The 17,766-nt window shown below is 43.9% G+C and overlaps 1 protein-coding gene across 1 annotated transcript; it reads left to right on the top strand.

Annotated features, from left to right (window-relative positions):
- The first annotated feature begins 338 nt into the window (after window positions 1-338).
- On the top strand, window positions 339-10,940 carry LOC133889833 (protein MHF1 homolog). Its single transcript, XM_062330312.1, has 5 exons — window positions 339-545; window positions 663-734; window positions 2,225-2,305; window positions 2,532-2,644; window positions 10,759-10,940. Exons 1-5 carry the CDS (start codon window positions 380-382, stop codon window positions 10,870-10,872), a joined length of 546 nt encoding a protein of 181 aa, XP_062186296.1. The 5' UTR covers window positions 339-379; the 3' UTR covers window positions 10,873-10,940.
- Window positions 10,941-17,766: the final 6,826 nt, after the last annotated feature.

The raw sequence follows: 17,766 nt of genomic DNA on the forward strand, positions 1-17,766 counted from the left end.
TTTTTCACTGCTACAGTATGCGGGATGAAAATGGGGATTGTCAAATTTATGGCCAAAAACAGGATGCCGGCCAACAGGATGCCGCAACACTGTAGCTAGAGTATGCGTACGGGCCCGAGGGAAGAAGGAGAGTAATGGAAGGTAGAAAATAAAATAGCTATTGAAGATGAAAAAAATAATGAATACTGTAATAGTATTATGAGATACTATAGTAATATTATAGAGGCTAGATTTTTAAAATTTCAATTGAAGATGTCATAAGATCATATACTAACAATTTCTCCCAAAAAAAACTATAAACAGCTTTTAAACACGACGACGAGAGCAGGTAACAGCCCAGCCCAACGGATACCAAGAGAAACGCTCGTGGCTCCCAATCATGGACTCCACCACTGCGGCCATGGAGACTCTCGTCGATGACGCTGCGGCCGCCCTCGCCGGCGACAGCGACGGCGAGGCCGAGCGGTACGAGGCCGAGGCGGCGGAGGCTGACCTCCTCCGCGACCGCCTCCGCCTCGCCGTCATCAAGATCGCCACCTCCGAAGGTAGTACCATTCTCCCCGCCGTTCCTCCTCTCGCGGCCGCTTTCCAGTTACCCGTGGCCGCTTCTTGTTCTTGGAATCGCGGTTGAAATTTGGGAAATCTACGTGTGGTTTTCGCAGGCAGGAAGGCCGGGATGGAGGTCGCCGACCCCGTCGTCGCCTGCGTCGCCGATTTAGCCTTCAAGAGCGCAGGTCCCCCACCCCCCCCCCCCCTCCCCTCAAAACCCTACCGTATTTGCTTCTGTACGTGTCTGTGCCCATTGTTTGTTTTATTCTGAATCGCTCGGTGGTGTGCGTTTTTGCCTTGCGTAAGCATCGTCGTGTTGCTTAGGTTGCAAAGATATCTGCTCGAGTAACACTGGTTTGTGTAGAAAATGAAGTGTTTGGTGGAGAGAAGTACTGAACTAGTACTTAAAATATATTGAAGACTGGTCTAGAAAAAGACAAATGTACTAATGGAGTAGAGTTTGGTTACTTTGTTCCCGATGGTTACCATACGTGTAGTAGAATACTAGAATATGGTTAAAATGTGGAAACTTGTTGTCAAAATGTAGTGTGCAGAAAGATAGACTCGAGGTGGAGCGAATTAATGTATGATTAGTTCTGAATGCCTGAAACATTATATCTCCAACCCCAAATTTCGTGATTGTAATGCGACAATTGTTGGATTTGTCAATCACAGAGAGGTCCCAAAAGAAGGCTTCCATATTCGCTATCATGTCCCCAATTGAGTTGTAATATAACAGCCAAGAAGTTGCAAACTATTAAAGCCCCCATGGTGTAAAGTTTGTCCGCACACTCCATTACGGATAATCAGATCATAATATCATATGTAAGAAAGCCACTGACCACCTGGAAGATCATAAACTGAGATTGTTACCTACTTCTGTGCATAATCTAGTAAATTTCTAACTGACAATTGACATATGTTACTGAAGTTGAGAGGTGAACTTTTACTTCAGTATTTCCACTGTTTACATAGGTATGGACCATGGTGTTTTGACATATCCTGGCCGCTGTACTTAAAACTGCCTGGGGTTTATTTCTTTCCTGCTATCCTGTGGATGTATATTTCAAGGGGAATACTTCCCAGCATGAGCTTCCTGAGATTACAAGATGGACCCAAAACTCCCAAACTCATTAAATTAAGCTTATCATCTTTACATATGATTTGTGAACACTTCTATAAACATTCAGGATGCCTGGTAAATGACTATCTAAAAATGAATTGGAAAGAGACACACCTGTTTACCCTTGTACACAGTGATTTCTACATATTGGCACTTGAAAATTCACTGTTTACACGCAGCAAGCTCAGTTACATCAAGCTCCATTGAAGATCACCACATTCCGTCCACAAACTTCAGAATCACAATCATGAAGTGACGCCATATATCAAGTTCGAAAGCAATAGTTGAGCACATAATCTTCCAGCTTATACCTCTGCCAGGAAAATATTATGCTTGCCACAAAACAATGAGTGCATAATGATACCATAGCAGATTGAATCAATGAGAAAATGGATTTTGCAAGCTACAAGTCTGAAGTATTGGTATTTACTTGCTATTGTGAATTGCATTTCTTTACTCCTGTTAGAGGCTCTGCCGCTCTGGATGTTGCTATATTTTTGCCTGAGGAAACTGTATGGGTATTCCAGTTAACATCTTCCCTGCAATGTGCAGAGCAGCTGGCTAAGGATGTAGAGTTGTTTGCACAGCATGCTGGCCGTAAATCCATCAAGATGGAAGATGTTATACTCACAGGTACTTGAAAATATCATGTTTTGCTAACTCCAAAAGAAAGGGAAAATATTTGGCTTCTCATGAATATATAATGTTGAATTAAGCTTGTTCGAACTACCTGCACAACATATTTTCCGACACATGTTCAATAGTTAGTTGATAAGATATGTAGAAAATTGCCATTGATACTCTCTTTTTCGTTCTCCCAACACATTTATTCACTGTGGTTTCTGCCATATAACCTCAGCTCATAGGAATGAGCATCTTATGGGCCTGTTGCGGACATTCTCTCAAGAACTGAAGGGAAAGGAGCCTGCCAACGAGAGGAAGCGAAAGAAATCATCAAAGAAGGACGAAAAGGTGATAGACATCTGATTTCATATATCCATTTTTCTTTGGTTAAACTGGAAGGTAGAAAGGACGATCCCAGTCACTTACTTGACACATTTAGAATGGCATGCATGCAATTTTGTCGCTGGAGATCCTCTTCCTTTAAAGCTTAATTGCAAAAGCCGTTGTGTGAATCTATCTTCTTCCTTGTCACATTCAGGACTCAGTTCTTGTACAGAGTCATGTGTTTCATTCTAGTCAGTTTTGACGCTTGTGGTTGTCTGCTCAACTGAATGTGCACATAGAGCATTAGTGAAGTGACTCCAGAAAGGGATGGCAACTCATCTCTCTTCTGTGTAAACTTGACTAAAATTGCTCTATGTAAATGGTTCAGAACCATGAACAATAGACCTTTTTTGTTCTTCTCATAGTCGAGTTGAAAAACCGTGAAAAATGGGCCCAACGTGTAACTTGTAAGTGAGCATTTCCAGCTATGGAAGAAGCCCAAAGTAGTCAAGCTGATTGAAGCTAGTCTGAGCTCGTTTGGTCAATAATTGTCGTTTTAAACTTTGATATGGTCCTCAAGACATAATTTGATTACTAATTTTTGTTATAATATAATTATAAAACATAGCAAAAGTATACTATTATGAAAATACTTTTCGAGATAAATCTACTTATATCATTTTTAAATATCCAAACTCAACATATAAAAAATAATTTGAATAAAAAATAATTTGTAATCAAAGTTTACAATGGTTGATTGCACGTAATCTAAAATGACACTTATTTATGGTTGAAAGAGGTACTATACATGTCAGCTGAAGTTAAACCAAGATAAATGGTAGTAATACGTTTTGTAAACATGTGATGTTTGCAAGGGAATTGTCGCCCCTGCCAACCGCAGGCCTTTATGGAGCGTTGCATCATCGCAGTGGACAGAGGACTTGCAATTGCATGGGTTAGGCATGCACCAACGTCACCCAATGTACCCGCTCAGAGGAAACCGTGTGCTTTTTAGTTGCATATATCACTTCAGAAAAATGTAGAAGTCGGATGCTGCAAATCCATTCCTCTACGGCGGCAAATCGCTATGAGCAACAAACATAGCATGAGATTGTTGGCTTCACACCGTGACAATCTTTTTCTAGATAATGGAATAAGCAAACGCAAATTTTGTGAAGACCAACAAGCCGATTAGAGAAGTTGAATAAGGGTCTCATCAATTTTTTAAAAGGGCTATCCTAATTTTCATCCAACACATCTCTTCTAACCGATCAAGATCACGTACTCACAACAGAACTACAAACCCTAGGAATCAAGTTAGAAAGATAACAAAGCCATGTAAAAGCAACACAAAAGGAATAGACCAAAGTAGGAGTACTACTGAAGAAAGGTTGCGAGCTACTGAGACAAAAGTTCAGACATACGGACTAAGATTCAATGTTGCTATAGATCTCTCAACAGTTGCTCAAACGAAGACTCAGACTGTCAATATTTGAAAACCGATAAAATAGTTACTAAAAGAATATTTGTGAACTACTAAGTACAAAGTTAAGACATACTAAATGAGATTCAATAATGCTATGGCTATTTTCGGTAGTTACATAGTCGGTCGGTCCCTTAGAAACACGTCTAGTAATTCAGAACTACTGAAGAACATAGCTACTAAACAATTTCAAGCAGACTACTGAACAAAGCCTGAAATATGAAAATCAACCCTCAAACTTTTCGCAAAAACTTCCAAATCAATTCAAATGAAATCCAAATCTCAAAAAACTTGGTGGGAAGGTAGATCTAACTGTAGTGAGCCTTTCCAACAGAAATCAAGATAAGAACTCAAGGAAGTTTGCAGCTTTTTCAAAAACATGGAGAAGGGGAAAGAAAAACAACAAAACTTAGAAAAGTGGATTTTGAGGAACTCGTGAGAGATCTTGATACCAAGTCTTTTGAGAATGCTCACACATGTCATAGCTCTCAGAAACACCACAAATCGATCCCCAAAACCTCATATGTGAAGGAAAATGAAATCTCCCTAAAAACACCAAAAACGGGCAAAACTGGATCATTTCTTCAAATCCTCCACATAAGCTCGTGGGATTTCATTCAGATCATACCATAAATTCCCGCATCCTTGCTCATCAAAAGAACTCATCAAAAACACGAAAATCAAGAAAAACATGAAAACTTGCAAGAGAGCCAATAGAAAAATAAACTAGAAAGAGAGGCACAAGAGATTTAGAATAAATTCTTCCATTGATACAAGAGAAATTACAGCCAAAAGGCAGATATCACCACCCTCCGTCTTTTGTTTTCAAATACAAATTTGTCTCTCAAACTCTCATCTCTTCCTCTCTTTTCTCTCTTCACATCCCCTCCTATCTCTAGTACTCTCTCCAAACTGATTTACCAGACTCTTCAAAAGTTCAAGAGGCCTCCACAACCAACCATCTCTATCTATAGGCCATATTGGGATATTTCCCCAAAATAGCCCTCTCCTCCAATACACCTTAGCTACCACCGATGACATTTTTGTCTAAACATTTCTCTTCACCCGAACGCCATCGTGGCCTTCATGACTTAGTTTCTCCTCAACACAATCTTCGCATTAGTGCCACATGCACCTCCATGCGCGCCACGATTTTGAGATCAAACCGCAAAACCACTTTACACACTTCTCAAAGCGTGACTTTTCGCCGCTTGTTTATATCCTAAGCAAGTCTTCCGACGTCAACGCGTGTCACCTCGTCATGCAATCCTAACCGTCAGCAAGTCTCTCTCGCTCTTCGTGCCACTTTGTCACTTGCACCAACATCTCACTCAGTTTAACTTGGTCAACACTCCATCTTCATCAACTATTCGGTGCTTCTTGACCTCTCCAGTCTCCATATGTACGATGTAAATCACCCATGACTTCACCTGATATTCCTGATTGTCCGATCTTAAACCTCTCGCTTAGTCTCAATCCTCTCACCGTTGACTGCCACATTGACCTTATTGTAATTTTTGATTTCTAAGATTATACAAACCGAAAGCAACAACATGACTATGAGCTATTACTCTAAAAGAGGTATGAACCTATCTAAACTCTAAAAGAGGTATGAACCTGTCTAAACTCTGTATTCATCGAGCTCTCTACAATACAAGTAGTTGGAGGTCAAGGATCCCCACCTTTTATAAATATTTGCTTAGATGGATATACCAACCTTTGACAGAATAATATGAAAATTTTCCTTATTCTTATGTTCCAGAGGGCTCTATTCAAAAGGAGGCCTAAACTCTGGATAGGAATTGAGTAATTGACAACCCACACGGTTACACCCAACATCACTGGAGAAAGCCTTGGAATTGGGGCCTACCATTTCACTCACCGTTAAAGATGCCTAAATGGGTCGTGTCTACTGGACCGGCCCGAGGCATGATACTGTAGGCATGACCCAGGCACGGTACGGCTTGAGGTCATGGGCCGTGCCTGGGCCGAGGACGCGGCACAGCCCGGCCCTGTATGCATGAACCCGGTTATTTTCTATATATATTTTTAATTTTGTAGCTATTTTTTTTATTTATTATCTATATTTATTATCTATTTTCTATATATTTTTTAATTTTATAGCTATTTTTATTTTTTCGGCTAACTGTGCCGACGGGTCGCCCGTGACACCGTACTCGCCGGGCCGACCGTGCCGCCGGACCAAAATCGTGCCCGAACCGACCTGACACGGCACGGTGACTAACGGACCGTGCCGTGGACCGAGGAAAAGGCATGCGAGCTGACATGATATGACCCATTACAGTAGCTAAACCATTTGAGCCGTGCCGAACCAGATCCGTACTGGATCGGCCAAACGACCTATTTTGACCATATCTGCTCACCGTCATCGGAAGAATTTTATACTACTAGCACTTGAAGCTTTTGAATTCGGACCGGACAATTATTGGCTGCCTAATTAAGGAAAGAGAGAAAGGGCAGCGCAAGCAGGTGGCATCTTCCATCAGTCAGTCGCTGCCACTCATCCTCCATCACGCGCTCTGAAAAGACGAGCTAATCTTGTCTCGCATGAGTCATGATACTCTTTACCTTAATTAATCCGCTACTTCTCTCTCTCAATCAGCTCGCAGCCCAATTGGTTTTGCCAGTTTTTTGCTTTTGATAACAACAGCCCTATCATTGAAAAGTGGAGGCTAATAAACACTTATATCGAAAATAAAAGCTGGCATTGCGAGTCAATTTTTCCTTCTTTTCTTTCTGCTATATCAATCATGCTCCGATGCTAATCTACTCCAGAGGCTTTTCCAATCTGGAACGTCAAACATTTCTTAGAGAAAGAAATATCTAAGCGAAATCTTAATTTGAAAATTAATCCGAGAATATGATACGTACAGCGTGTTTGGTTCACCGGATCAATCCGTCTAGTGAGTTGCTTACAATGGACAATGTGGTGATCAGTGGTGAATACAGAGGAGATAGGTAGGAAGGGCTCATCTATCTCTCCTCTTTTGGTTCTTCTTCATCTCCCCTTCTTCCCTATCTTTTCATTTTCTCTTTTCTTTTTCCTTTCCCTCATCCATAGTAAAAGAATTATTAGAGGCTCAGGACTGCTCCATTGGCAAAGAAACGCGATGGCATGGTCCCGTCACTCAATCCAAACAAACCGTTAGGCTCAGTTTTTGGATCGGATGGCCCCAGATATTAATCATCCGACGATGCAATCCAAACATGCTGTAATTCACAATAAGAACAAGTCGAGAAGGGAGTTTGGAGATCAGGCATCTCAACATCTAAATATTTAGATGAGGCTAGTTCAAGTTCGCTTTGAAACATCAAATTATGGTGTGTGTCGGGGAATAATTCTTGATAATGATCTTAGTATACCAGATGACGAACGTGTTTATCTATATTTTCTGTATGTGTATATTAAATTGGGTTTAGGAACACCAGGATTTATTTGTTTTAGATCTCCTATGGGATAATAGCCTCACATCATGTGTATTGTCTTATGAATTGGGTGAATTTATTATAGAATATCCTGCTTCTACAAGTCGAGTCTTCACCCCCTTATATATCAGGAAAAAAGATGCACAAATAAACGGATTGTGCTAAACTCTGTGGCAGACATATCTCTGATGATGCTAACTACCCTAGCCCATCATGACATCGGATAGGTATGCCATCTCTGCTTTGGTCATCATACATGCCCTGTACCATCATTGAACACCGTCACACTCACCCGTCAAACCATCCCACGACATTAAATACTACAGAACGGGGCATTGCAACTCTGTAACACCCTGATCTTTTATTTTGTAATTCCCTAAAATTTTGCTAGAATTTAATTAAGGTTTAAAATAAATAGAAAGTTCAAAATCTAATTTCTAAAATAAATTTAATTTTGCCCTAGGATATATTTTTTGTTGCATTCATGCTGTAACAGATGCATTAGAGTTCTTATTGTATGGAAAATGAATTTTTGAAATCTCGAGGCGCACCGTTTGAATTTTGAAAAGGTTTGAAGATGTTTCCCTAAAAGAAAAATCAGTTTTTCTCCTTTGGACTGAAACCTTTTTCCTTTTCACTTCTTTTTCCTTTTTCTTTCTTTTTTTCCCTTGTGGCCCAACCATTTTTTTTTCTCCCAGGTCAAGCCCATTCTCCCCTCCCTTCTTCACCCCGCCTCTCACCTAAGCTGGCCGAAGGCCAGACCCAGCTCGCCGCGAGCACGCGCCTGTGGCCGCCCTCCTCTCCTGGGAGGTGCCCCAGCCAGAACCCGCCTCCCACTCCCTTTGGCGCATGGGGCCTGCTCGTCAGTCATCGTCTCTGACTCGAGCTCGGGTTTCTGCCGAGTCCACACCGAACCCGACATTGTCCGCCGCCTCTCTCGAGCTCGTATCCTAACAACCTTGCCCTTATCCGAACGCCCGCGCTCATCCCTGCCTATATAAGCCCGGTCCCCCTCTCTTCTCCATCTGTTTTCACCCCACCTCGAGCCGCTGCTCACCATTGTTGTTGCTCGGCCGAGCTTCGTCGTCCGTCGCTCTCGTCGCCTCCTTGCCGCAACCGAGGCCACCTCAAGCACCGAGTGTTTACGGGGATTCGGTTCCACCACTCCTCGTCGCCTCTCCACTGTCGGAGCACCCTTGTCACCGAGCCACCATGAGCCAACGCCGCCCCTTCCGTCGTCGGCCGGATTCGTTGCCTCCCAGAGCCAGGCGAGCACCTAGGTGACATCGCCATCCTCCCGTGGTTCTTTTTCTCCGCTTGTTGTTGCCGTCGGTGAGCCATAGCTCAATTTCGGTGAGTCCGCCGTCATGGTTCCTCTTCCGCCGCCGTGTTGTAGCCCTCTACCGTCAGTCGGACCCCTAAGCATAGCACCTCTCTCCTCCACCGTTAGATCCATAATGAATGGCCCAGATTAGATCTATTTATACCCCTTCGCCAAGGCAATCATGTGATGACACGTTGCAACCTTAATCCAGTCAGTCGCCAGTGCCACATCATCGTCCACATGAGCTGGCCACAGCATCCAATATGCCTACGTGTCAATACCACATCACCAGCCTTTTATCCAGTCAGTTTTCCGATTTATTTAATTCAGGAAAAGTGGTAATCTTGCAAATAAGCCCTTAAACTTCTATGTTTTTACCAAAAAGCCCCTATCTTTTTATATTTTAGCCCATAAACTTTTATTTATTTTTAGATAGGTTCCTCTATTTTTTCAAAAAGGTCCCTATCTTCTTTGTTTTTATCCAAAATAGGTTATTTTCTTTTTCAGATTTAATCCTAAACTTCCTTTTAGCATAACTTTCTCGTCCTAGCTCCGATTTAGACGATTTTCGTGTTCTCGTGTTCGTAGCAGCGTGCACTATCTTTTAGTACCTTTTTTTTATAGATGTTAGCTATTATTTGGTATATTGTTCTTAGTTAGTTTTGTTATGTTCTTTTTCGGTATGTTCCAAGAGCAGACAAGGAGCAGTTCGAGAACCTCCAGGACCAAGTGTTTGAAGAGTTTGAGCAGCAAGTGTCCTTGAATGTTCTGATCCTAGTTTTTCAAATGCGTTCTCTATTTGAAACATGCATGCCATTAATTCTGAATCCTATTTACTTAAAGTACCATGTTCCATATTTTTCTTATCACCTAGTTGTCAGTAGTGGTTATATTGGGTAGGTTATGCTTAGCTTTGCACAAGGGTATGGATGGGTAGTTAGTTAAATATGACCAATGAACTATGCAACTATGAGTTTGAAAATTTTGGTAATGGTATAGTAACATGGAACCTTATGTCTTGAGCAAAGAAGTGCTAGTGATGTCAGTTATAGTTATATTGTTGGTTTGGTAATTGCTCAAGTGACCTAAGTAAGGACCGGTTCGTGGAGCGACAACCCAAGAAGTATCGTACCAACCATGAGACCTGTTATGGGATAGCCTTGGCCTATTAATTAGTGGAATCCAATTTTGTGTGTGTCAAACCGTAAGAGTGGATGTGTGGGGACGGCTAAGGCCAGAACCATTTGGTTAGTGGTTTGGGATGTGTAGTGGAAGGGAAGAGTGAAATCTTGCTAGAGCTACAAGGTCCAAAAGGGGGCTTTTGAGTGGCGTGAAAACCACTTTGACGATGGTGAAACCTAGTGGGCATGCACATACTGGATGAAACTTTGTAATGGCTTTGTAGTGATTTTTTGGGTGACACACCACTGGCATGTGTTACATGTTTCGTAGACACGGCAACAAGGAAATAATGACATGTGGGGAAAGCTAGACAACCTCTGCAGAGTGTAAAATCTGATATTAGCCATGCACATGGTCATGAGAGACTTGAATCCTCACATGATTAGTTGGTTTGGTTGGATGGTTCTTTATTACCTATGATGGATATCAAGTCGGGTGGTTCGGGAACCTGAAGTGGTTTTCAGGTAGTTGGGAAACATGTAGAGATGTTTCTCGGAGATGGAAGTGTAGTGATGAATCACATAGTTAAATAGGATGCTTTTATAACTCTACGATAGCATAGTTGACATTTATGCAAAATTTAACATGTTACATTATGTTCCTTTATTTAAGCTTGCATGTCATTTACTCTCCACACTTGCAGAGTATAACATGTACTCACACTTACTATTTCCATCTAAATGTGCATCAAATGCTGCTCAGACAATGAAGGAGAACCAGTCTACTACGTCGATGAAGATGAAGGCTAGTGGACCCCCGGTCAATTGCTTGTGGAAGATGAGAGCTTCGCTGTGTTTTGCTAGTGTGTTTAGTTAAATACTTTGAGGTCTTTCTATCTTGTTCAAGTTAAACATTGTAATAATGGCACTGTGTGTGATACATTGATGAAGTCGCTGTATGTATGAAACTTGATCCTGGCATATGTGGTTTACGTCTGGTTTTATCCCTTTATAAAACCATGTGTTGTGAGGAAACATCCAAACAGTATTGTAATTAATCATTAAGTCGATCATTTTCTTAATCACGACTTCACAATTAATCATAATACCGCTTCGGTAGTCTCGGCACGTGTTTTGTGCTTAAGATCAAAACACATGCCTTTCCAACATGGAACATCATAACAAAGCTTAAGAAAGAGCGAGTAACTAATATTATATTACAAGTTCTTAAGCATGTACCAAGTTAATACAGTTTACAACAAAAGAGAGCTAGGAGGAGACTAAAACATGCTCAACTTCTAACCAATAAAAGAAACTACGCAGTGAAAACAAAAGCTAAAGACAACAAGAGATGGGTAAAGCCATATGCCCTTAAGCTTCACCCCGAACGCGCGACCTTCAAAGTGTAGGATCCTTTGACCACATGGTAAATTCCCCGTTAGGTGTATACATTTCGAGTTCTTTTCCTGACTCCGCAACTTGATGTCGTTGCAGGTCCTCCACCCCATCAACGACTCCAGTAGGAACTCCTTTTCTGGTGCCTCAGCTAGGCATTCCAGCCCCTAAGCCAACTGTGGTCTCGACACCGCATGAAGAGCCTATCAAGGGGGGGGGGGGGGCTGCTCCAGTCTCTGACCTGGTCGCCAGCCTCCCTGCCTCCATTAGCCAGCTGATCGCTGAGAAGGAGGTGGCAGATCGAGATGCGTCAAGTTAGAGAGGCTGATGGCCGAGGAAAAGGAGGCAAGGCGAGCGCTTCAGTGGGAGAATACAACACTTCAACAGGAAAAAACCTCATTTTAAGAGGAGAGGGCTGCGCTCATCGCTTAACATTCCAAGCTGATGGAGGATGAGCGGATGACTTGTAGCTTTCTTTAGACTGCCTTTATGGTGATATGGGGGCCCTTCAGGAGCGTCAGGCTAGAAACCAGCGAGCCGAGGGAAGAGTCCGCGTAGGGCTAGGCCTACTCCATCAACGTCCTAGCGGAGAAGTTCAACCAGCTCCTGGACATCCTGGTGACGAGGACATCAGAGGATGTGGCGAAGGCGGCTAAGACTGTGGCAGGGTATGTTCTCTAGTGCTACCGCTTCCGCGATCCTGACTTCAACCTTGAGATCGCCCGGGAGGGGGTCGTGATCGTTGGCCCTAAAGCCAAGGCGGAGTTGGAGGTGGAGTGACAAGGGCCACTAGAGTTTATAGAGTCTCTCTTCCAGGTGGAGACCAAGGAAGAGTAAACACCAACCTACAATTTAAGTTTGTGTGATACCTGATCGATCTTCTTTATTTTTTTATGGCCTTATGTCACTGTCGTGGTCGTAGAGTACCCAAAATAACCTAATCACATGCTCGCTCTGAGCCCCCGACCACCACCATTGATGACATCCACGACCAGCGCAGTCAAGAGGCGGTGGCCGAGTGCGACATTGGGTTTGCGGTTGAGCGAGAGATCCTTCAAAGTGATCTTTGAGGTGCACCAATCTTTCCACAAATTAAGTCGCGTGCAGTCTTAGGCTAGCCAAGTAATACCCGACAAGCTGACTTCTATGTGCGACTTATTTCCAACCAGTTTGTCAGGAGGAACAGCTCGCGGTGCAAAGGGACTTGGAGCGGACGTCGAGGGAGAATGACCAACGGTGGGCATACTTCTATGATTGCCTTAGTCAGGAGTTCACCCACTTTGATTCGCTGCTCCGGACTACCGGCGTTCATGTCCGCCTAACTCCTAGGGATACCGTGATCGGTCATATCGAATAGTTTTTGGCAGCCTCCGAGGAGGCAGGTGACCTCAAGCAGAGGCTTCGTGAGACCGTCGGCGATCACCTCTTTGAGGTCAGATTCTTTGGTGCCTACCTTGCCCTTTCCTACATTAGAGATCACTTCCTCGACCTTGACCTTGATCTAGTAGTCTGTGGAGGTTTTAACAATGTTCAGCGGCCAACGGCGGAGCTCGACGACTGCGCAGACTCATTTCTGTATGGAGCTCGCTATCTTCTTTGGACCGTCTGGTTCGACCCGTTGAGGGGCATCTTCGAATCTTAGGGACATTGAATAATATCATTAGAACCAGCCCCTGAGCACTATCCGAGTGGCCTTTTTGCACTCGAGGACTTGTTTTCATATAAATTTTTCTGTGCTCATGAGGTGGGTAGACTTAGCTGATCGTTAATCCTAGAGGGGATCATGGCTTTTCGTACCGTTCTCTAGTTAGGTTCATGATGCCTAGAAATCCCTTAGCCTCATAAGCCATTCGATGGTGACCAGTGCTCGACCCAACTTTGGAATTGTCTCATGGTCGGTATCCATCAGCCACCCATACCTCTGATACTAAGCGAGCGACAATTTTCATTCCTTCCCAGTCGATTTGGGACTCACCACGTGTGCGATCAGTCAAAATAAAGTGACAACATAAAAAGGAAACCTAAACCGTTCTAGCCCTAGATCGTTTGGTTAGTAGGAAAGCTACCGACCATGAGGTCTGACCATAGAATTTGAAAAACTTACAAGCCAACGGGAGGCCATTCTTGTCAGGGAGATCCCACAAAACATAGAATTTTGTCTTCGAATCGGAAAAAACTTATAGGCCATATTCCCCGCTCATCCAGATGATTCTGCAAAAAAGAGAAAAAATGGCTCATTTTCGTACATCCTTATACATAGAACTTGCGTAACTAGGCTATGTTTCAGGAGTTGTGCAATTCACAACCATCCTTCATGGCTAACTTGACGGCACCAGGTTAGGTAACATCGACCACTTTTTAGGGCCACTCTCACTTGGGGGAGAGCTTGTTTTGGCGTGCCTTATTCTAAATCTGTCTATGCACAAGGTCGTCTACGACCAGTGTTCACTCCCGCACCTTGCGGTTGTGGTAACGCCTAAGGCTTAGTTGGTATCGGGCTACTCGAACTAGAGCGTGATCGCGGAACTGTTCGATCAAATTTATGTCATCCTGCCGTCGCCCAACCTGTCACCGTCTGAGTAGTTGGTCACTCGAGGTGATTAGAGGGCGATATTGGAGGGGAGCATTTCCTTAGTGCCGAAAACTATGGAGAAGGGAGTTTTGGCCATAGCCCTGCTGGGGGTCGTCCCCAGCGACCAAAGTACTATGAGGAGCTCGTCCACCTAGCGTCTCGAATAGCTCTTTAGCCGATCAAAGACCCGGGTTTTGACCCCTGTAGTATAATCACATTAGCTCTTTCGACATATTCGTTGCTTTGGGGGTGTGTCACTGACACATAGCAAAAACTTTAGTCTCAATCTCTTCGCAGGAGTCTTTAAAAGCTTTATTGGTGAACTAAGTCTCGTTGTCCATAATTATATGGTTTGGACTACCAAACTGCACTACCAACCATCATATGAACTTAATTGCCACTGCACTGATGATTTTCTTGATAGGCTCAGTTTTGATCCACTTAATAAACTTGTCGACTGTCATGAATAGGAATTCAAAACCACTAGGGGTCTTAAGGAATGGTCCCAAGATATCGAGCCCCCAGACAGCAAAAGGCCTAGAGAGTGTGGTATGGTTTGCAATGCTTGAGCTGGTAGGTTGGTCTGTCGACCATGGTACTGACATGGCTCGCACTATTTCATCAGTTCGCAAGCATCCTGTAGGGTCTTGGGCCAATAGGATCCTTATCAAAATATTTTTTTCGACTAGAGTGTGGTATGAAGCGTGGCCACCACATATGCCTACATAGATATTAAAGAGCATCGTGCTCCCCTCTTCCTGAGTGATGCATTTTAGTAAAAGACCATTGCTCCTCCTGCGGTAAAAACATCCCTCTACTAGGGAGTATCTGCGGGCTTACCGCATGACCCTTTATGCTAACGCATCATTGTCAGGGATCACTCGATTATGAAAGTATGCCAAGATCTGATCCATCCAGATCATACCCGAATCAAGTTGGTTGACCACATGATGGCCGCTAAAGGACTGCACCAAGGAAGGCATTGTCTCCAAAGGTGTTACCTCAGGTGCTCTATTTCCAAGCGGAGTATCCCCTTCATGTTTGTCCGAGAGAAAGTTGTCCATGCGAAGGACATGCTTAACCTCGAAACCGATAAAGTGTCGCTCTAGCTTTCTCACTTCAGCGAGGTATGCTGCTATTGTTAGGTCAGAGCACTAAAACTCCTTTTGCACTTAGTTTACGACCAGTAGTGAGTCCCCTTCCGCTAGCAGGCATTTTATGCTAAGTGTGAAGACTGCTCTCATTCCTGACAAGAGGCCCTCATATTATGCAATATTGTTAGTGGCCCGAAAACATAATTGAACTACGGACCTGAGGGTATCACCGATTGGTGATGTTAAGACCACTCCATCCCCGGCCCCTTTCAACGTGAACTACTCATCGAAGTGCATGGTCCGGTGCTCGTCCATCTCTAGTCGATGTTCATGTTTGGGCTCAAAGGATGACAACTCGGCCATGAAATCAACCAGCACTTGGGACTTGATAGCCATTCAGGGGACAAATTGAATATCGAACTCCCCAAGCTCTACTACCTACTTCGTTGTTCTCCCTGTTGCATCCTTACTATGGAGAATTTCTCTAATCAGGAGTGAGGAGATTACCTTAATTTTGTAGGCCTGAAAGTAGTGTTTGAGCTTGCGAGAGATCATCAACATGGCGTATAGCAACTTCTATGCCTGTGGGTACCGAGCCTTCGCACCGTGTAGGACTTTACTTACATAGTATACTGGTCATTCAAGACATTCTTGTTCAATGACCAGGATCGTGCTAGTGACCTATTGGTTAGCTGCAACATAGAGCAAGAGCTCCCTATCTGGTCGAGGACCGGTCAATATAAGAGGGGAAGAGAGGTACCTTTTGAGATCTTGGAAGGCCGCCTCCGCTACTAGCATCCACGAGAAGTTGTAGTTCTTCTTCATAATCTTCAATAGTGGCAACCCCTTCTCTTCCATCCTCGAGATAAACCTGCTTAATGCTGCCATGCAACTAGTTAGTTTTTTTGAACTTCCTTTAACCTGGTTGGGGATCCCTTCCGATTAATGACTCTGATCTTAGCAGGGTTTGCTTCTATGCCTTGACTAGACACAAGGAAACCAAGCAACTTCCCTGATGGAACTCCAAATGTGCACTTCTCCGGGTTTAGCCTCATGCGGTACATCCGAAGGTTGCCGAATGTTTTCAGGAGGTCTGCAACCAGGTCGTCCTTGGTCCTGCTTTTCACATCTACATCATCGATGCATGCCTCGACATTCCTACCAATCTGTGGTCAAAGGATGAGCTAAATACATCGTTGGTAAGTGGCACTATCACTTTTCTCCTCATTTTCCCTACACATGCTAATATGATGGTATCTAGACCAGGCATCTAAAAAGCTTAGTAGATTGCTACTGGAAGTCGAGTCAATGAGCTAGTCGATCTGGGTGGGGGAACAAATCTTTTGGGCATGTCTTGTTGAGGTCGGCGAAGTCGACACACATCCTCCACTTACCATTGGGTTTTCGTACCATGATTGGGTTGGCCAGCCACTCCAATTATTGTACCTCTCAAATGAAGCTTGCCTCTAGGAGCTTGTTGATCTCCTCACGAAGCGCTTCTTTTTGGTCGGGTGCGAATTGGCGCGCTTTCTGCTTTACTGATAGCGCCTCAGTTCGCACTGACAACTTATGCTCGACCATGTCCTTAGGGATTCCAGGTATATTAGATGGACTCCAAGAAAAGACATCTGCATTGGCTCGGAGGAAAATGGTGAGCGTGAGTTCCAATCAGGACCGTTCTGGTCGGGTTGGCGTCATTTAGGCATACTGCCTTGAGCCGATCGGTGAAACTAGCGGTGATATGAACCTTTTCTAGGCGACCACTCGGCCCTACATTCTTAGGCTACGACCCAGAAGTGAGCTCTACCATGTCGAGGCTCCTATTATCGCAGTGCAGGGCCGTCTTTCGGTTGCCCACTATGGTAATGGCTCCCTTGGGACTAGGGATCTTGATCATCTGGTACACATAGTGGGAGAGGGCCATGAAATGGGCCATTGCTAATCATCCTAGGATCGTGTTGTACACGGTCTCAAAGTCCACCACATCGAACAGGATCATCTCGGTTCTGAAGCTATTCAGCAAAACGAAGGTGACGGGTAATTCGATCGGCCCCAACAGCTTGGCCGAAGAGTCTGGAGTGATCCCAAAGAAGTGAGGAGATGGCTTCAATGCACTTCTCGGGATTTGCATGGTGTCTAGCGTTGCAGCGAAAAGGAGGTTGATGGAACTCCCACCATCAACCAGTACACGTCACATTTTCACATTATGCATCGTGGGCTCCACCACAATGGGGGTATCGTCCGGGGCATTTGAAGAGGACACCGCCACTATCTCCTCTTCACGTGAGCGCTCCTCCGGGAAGCGTTGCTGTTGCTAAGGCAAAGTAGGACCTCCCTCATTCCTAGATCTGGGCGGGTTTCCCTCTTGGCCTACAGCTAGGGGCTCGCCTCCAGTTCTCGTGACATGAGCGTCACTGTTGCCCTTGAATGGGTTGCCATACAAACCTCTTGCTCAGGCTCAAAATCCTCAGACTATGATTCGATGTCTGAAAGTGCATCTATACTCCCTTTGTAGCTTTTGGATAATTAATGACAAACGAATAAGGGACTAATGAGTTTAATGATGTTATGAACAGGCATTAGTCCCATTGAACAAGTTAAAAAATGATGGCGTCCCTCAAAAAGAAAAGTGAAGCGGCACATGTGTTACGTCCCAAATCCATAATCATGTAATTAAGCATAATCATGCTTCTTAAGCATTATGTTTAAT

Source organism: Phragmites australis, chromosome 13 (assembly GCF_958298935.1).
Source record: "Phragmites australis chromosome 13, lpPhrAust1.1, whole genome shotgun sequence".
Classification (NCBI taxonomy): Eukaryota; Viridiplantae; Streptophyta; class Magnoliopsida; order Poales; family Poaceae; genus Phragmites; species Phragmites australis.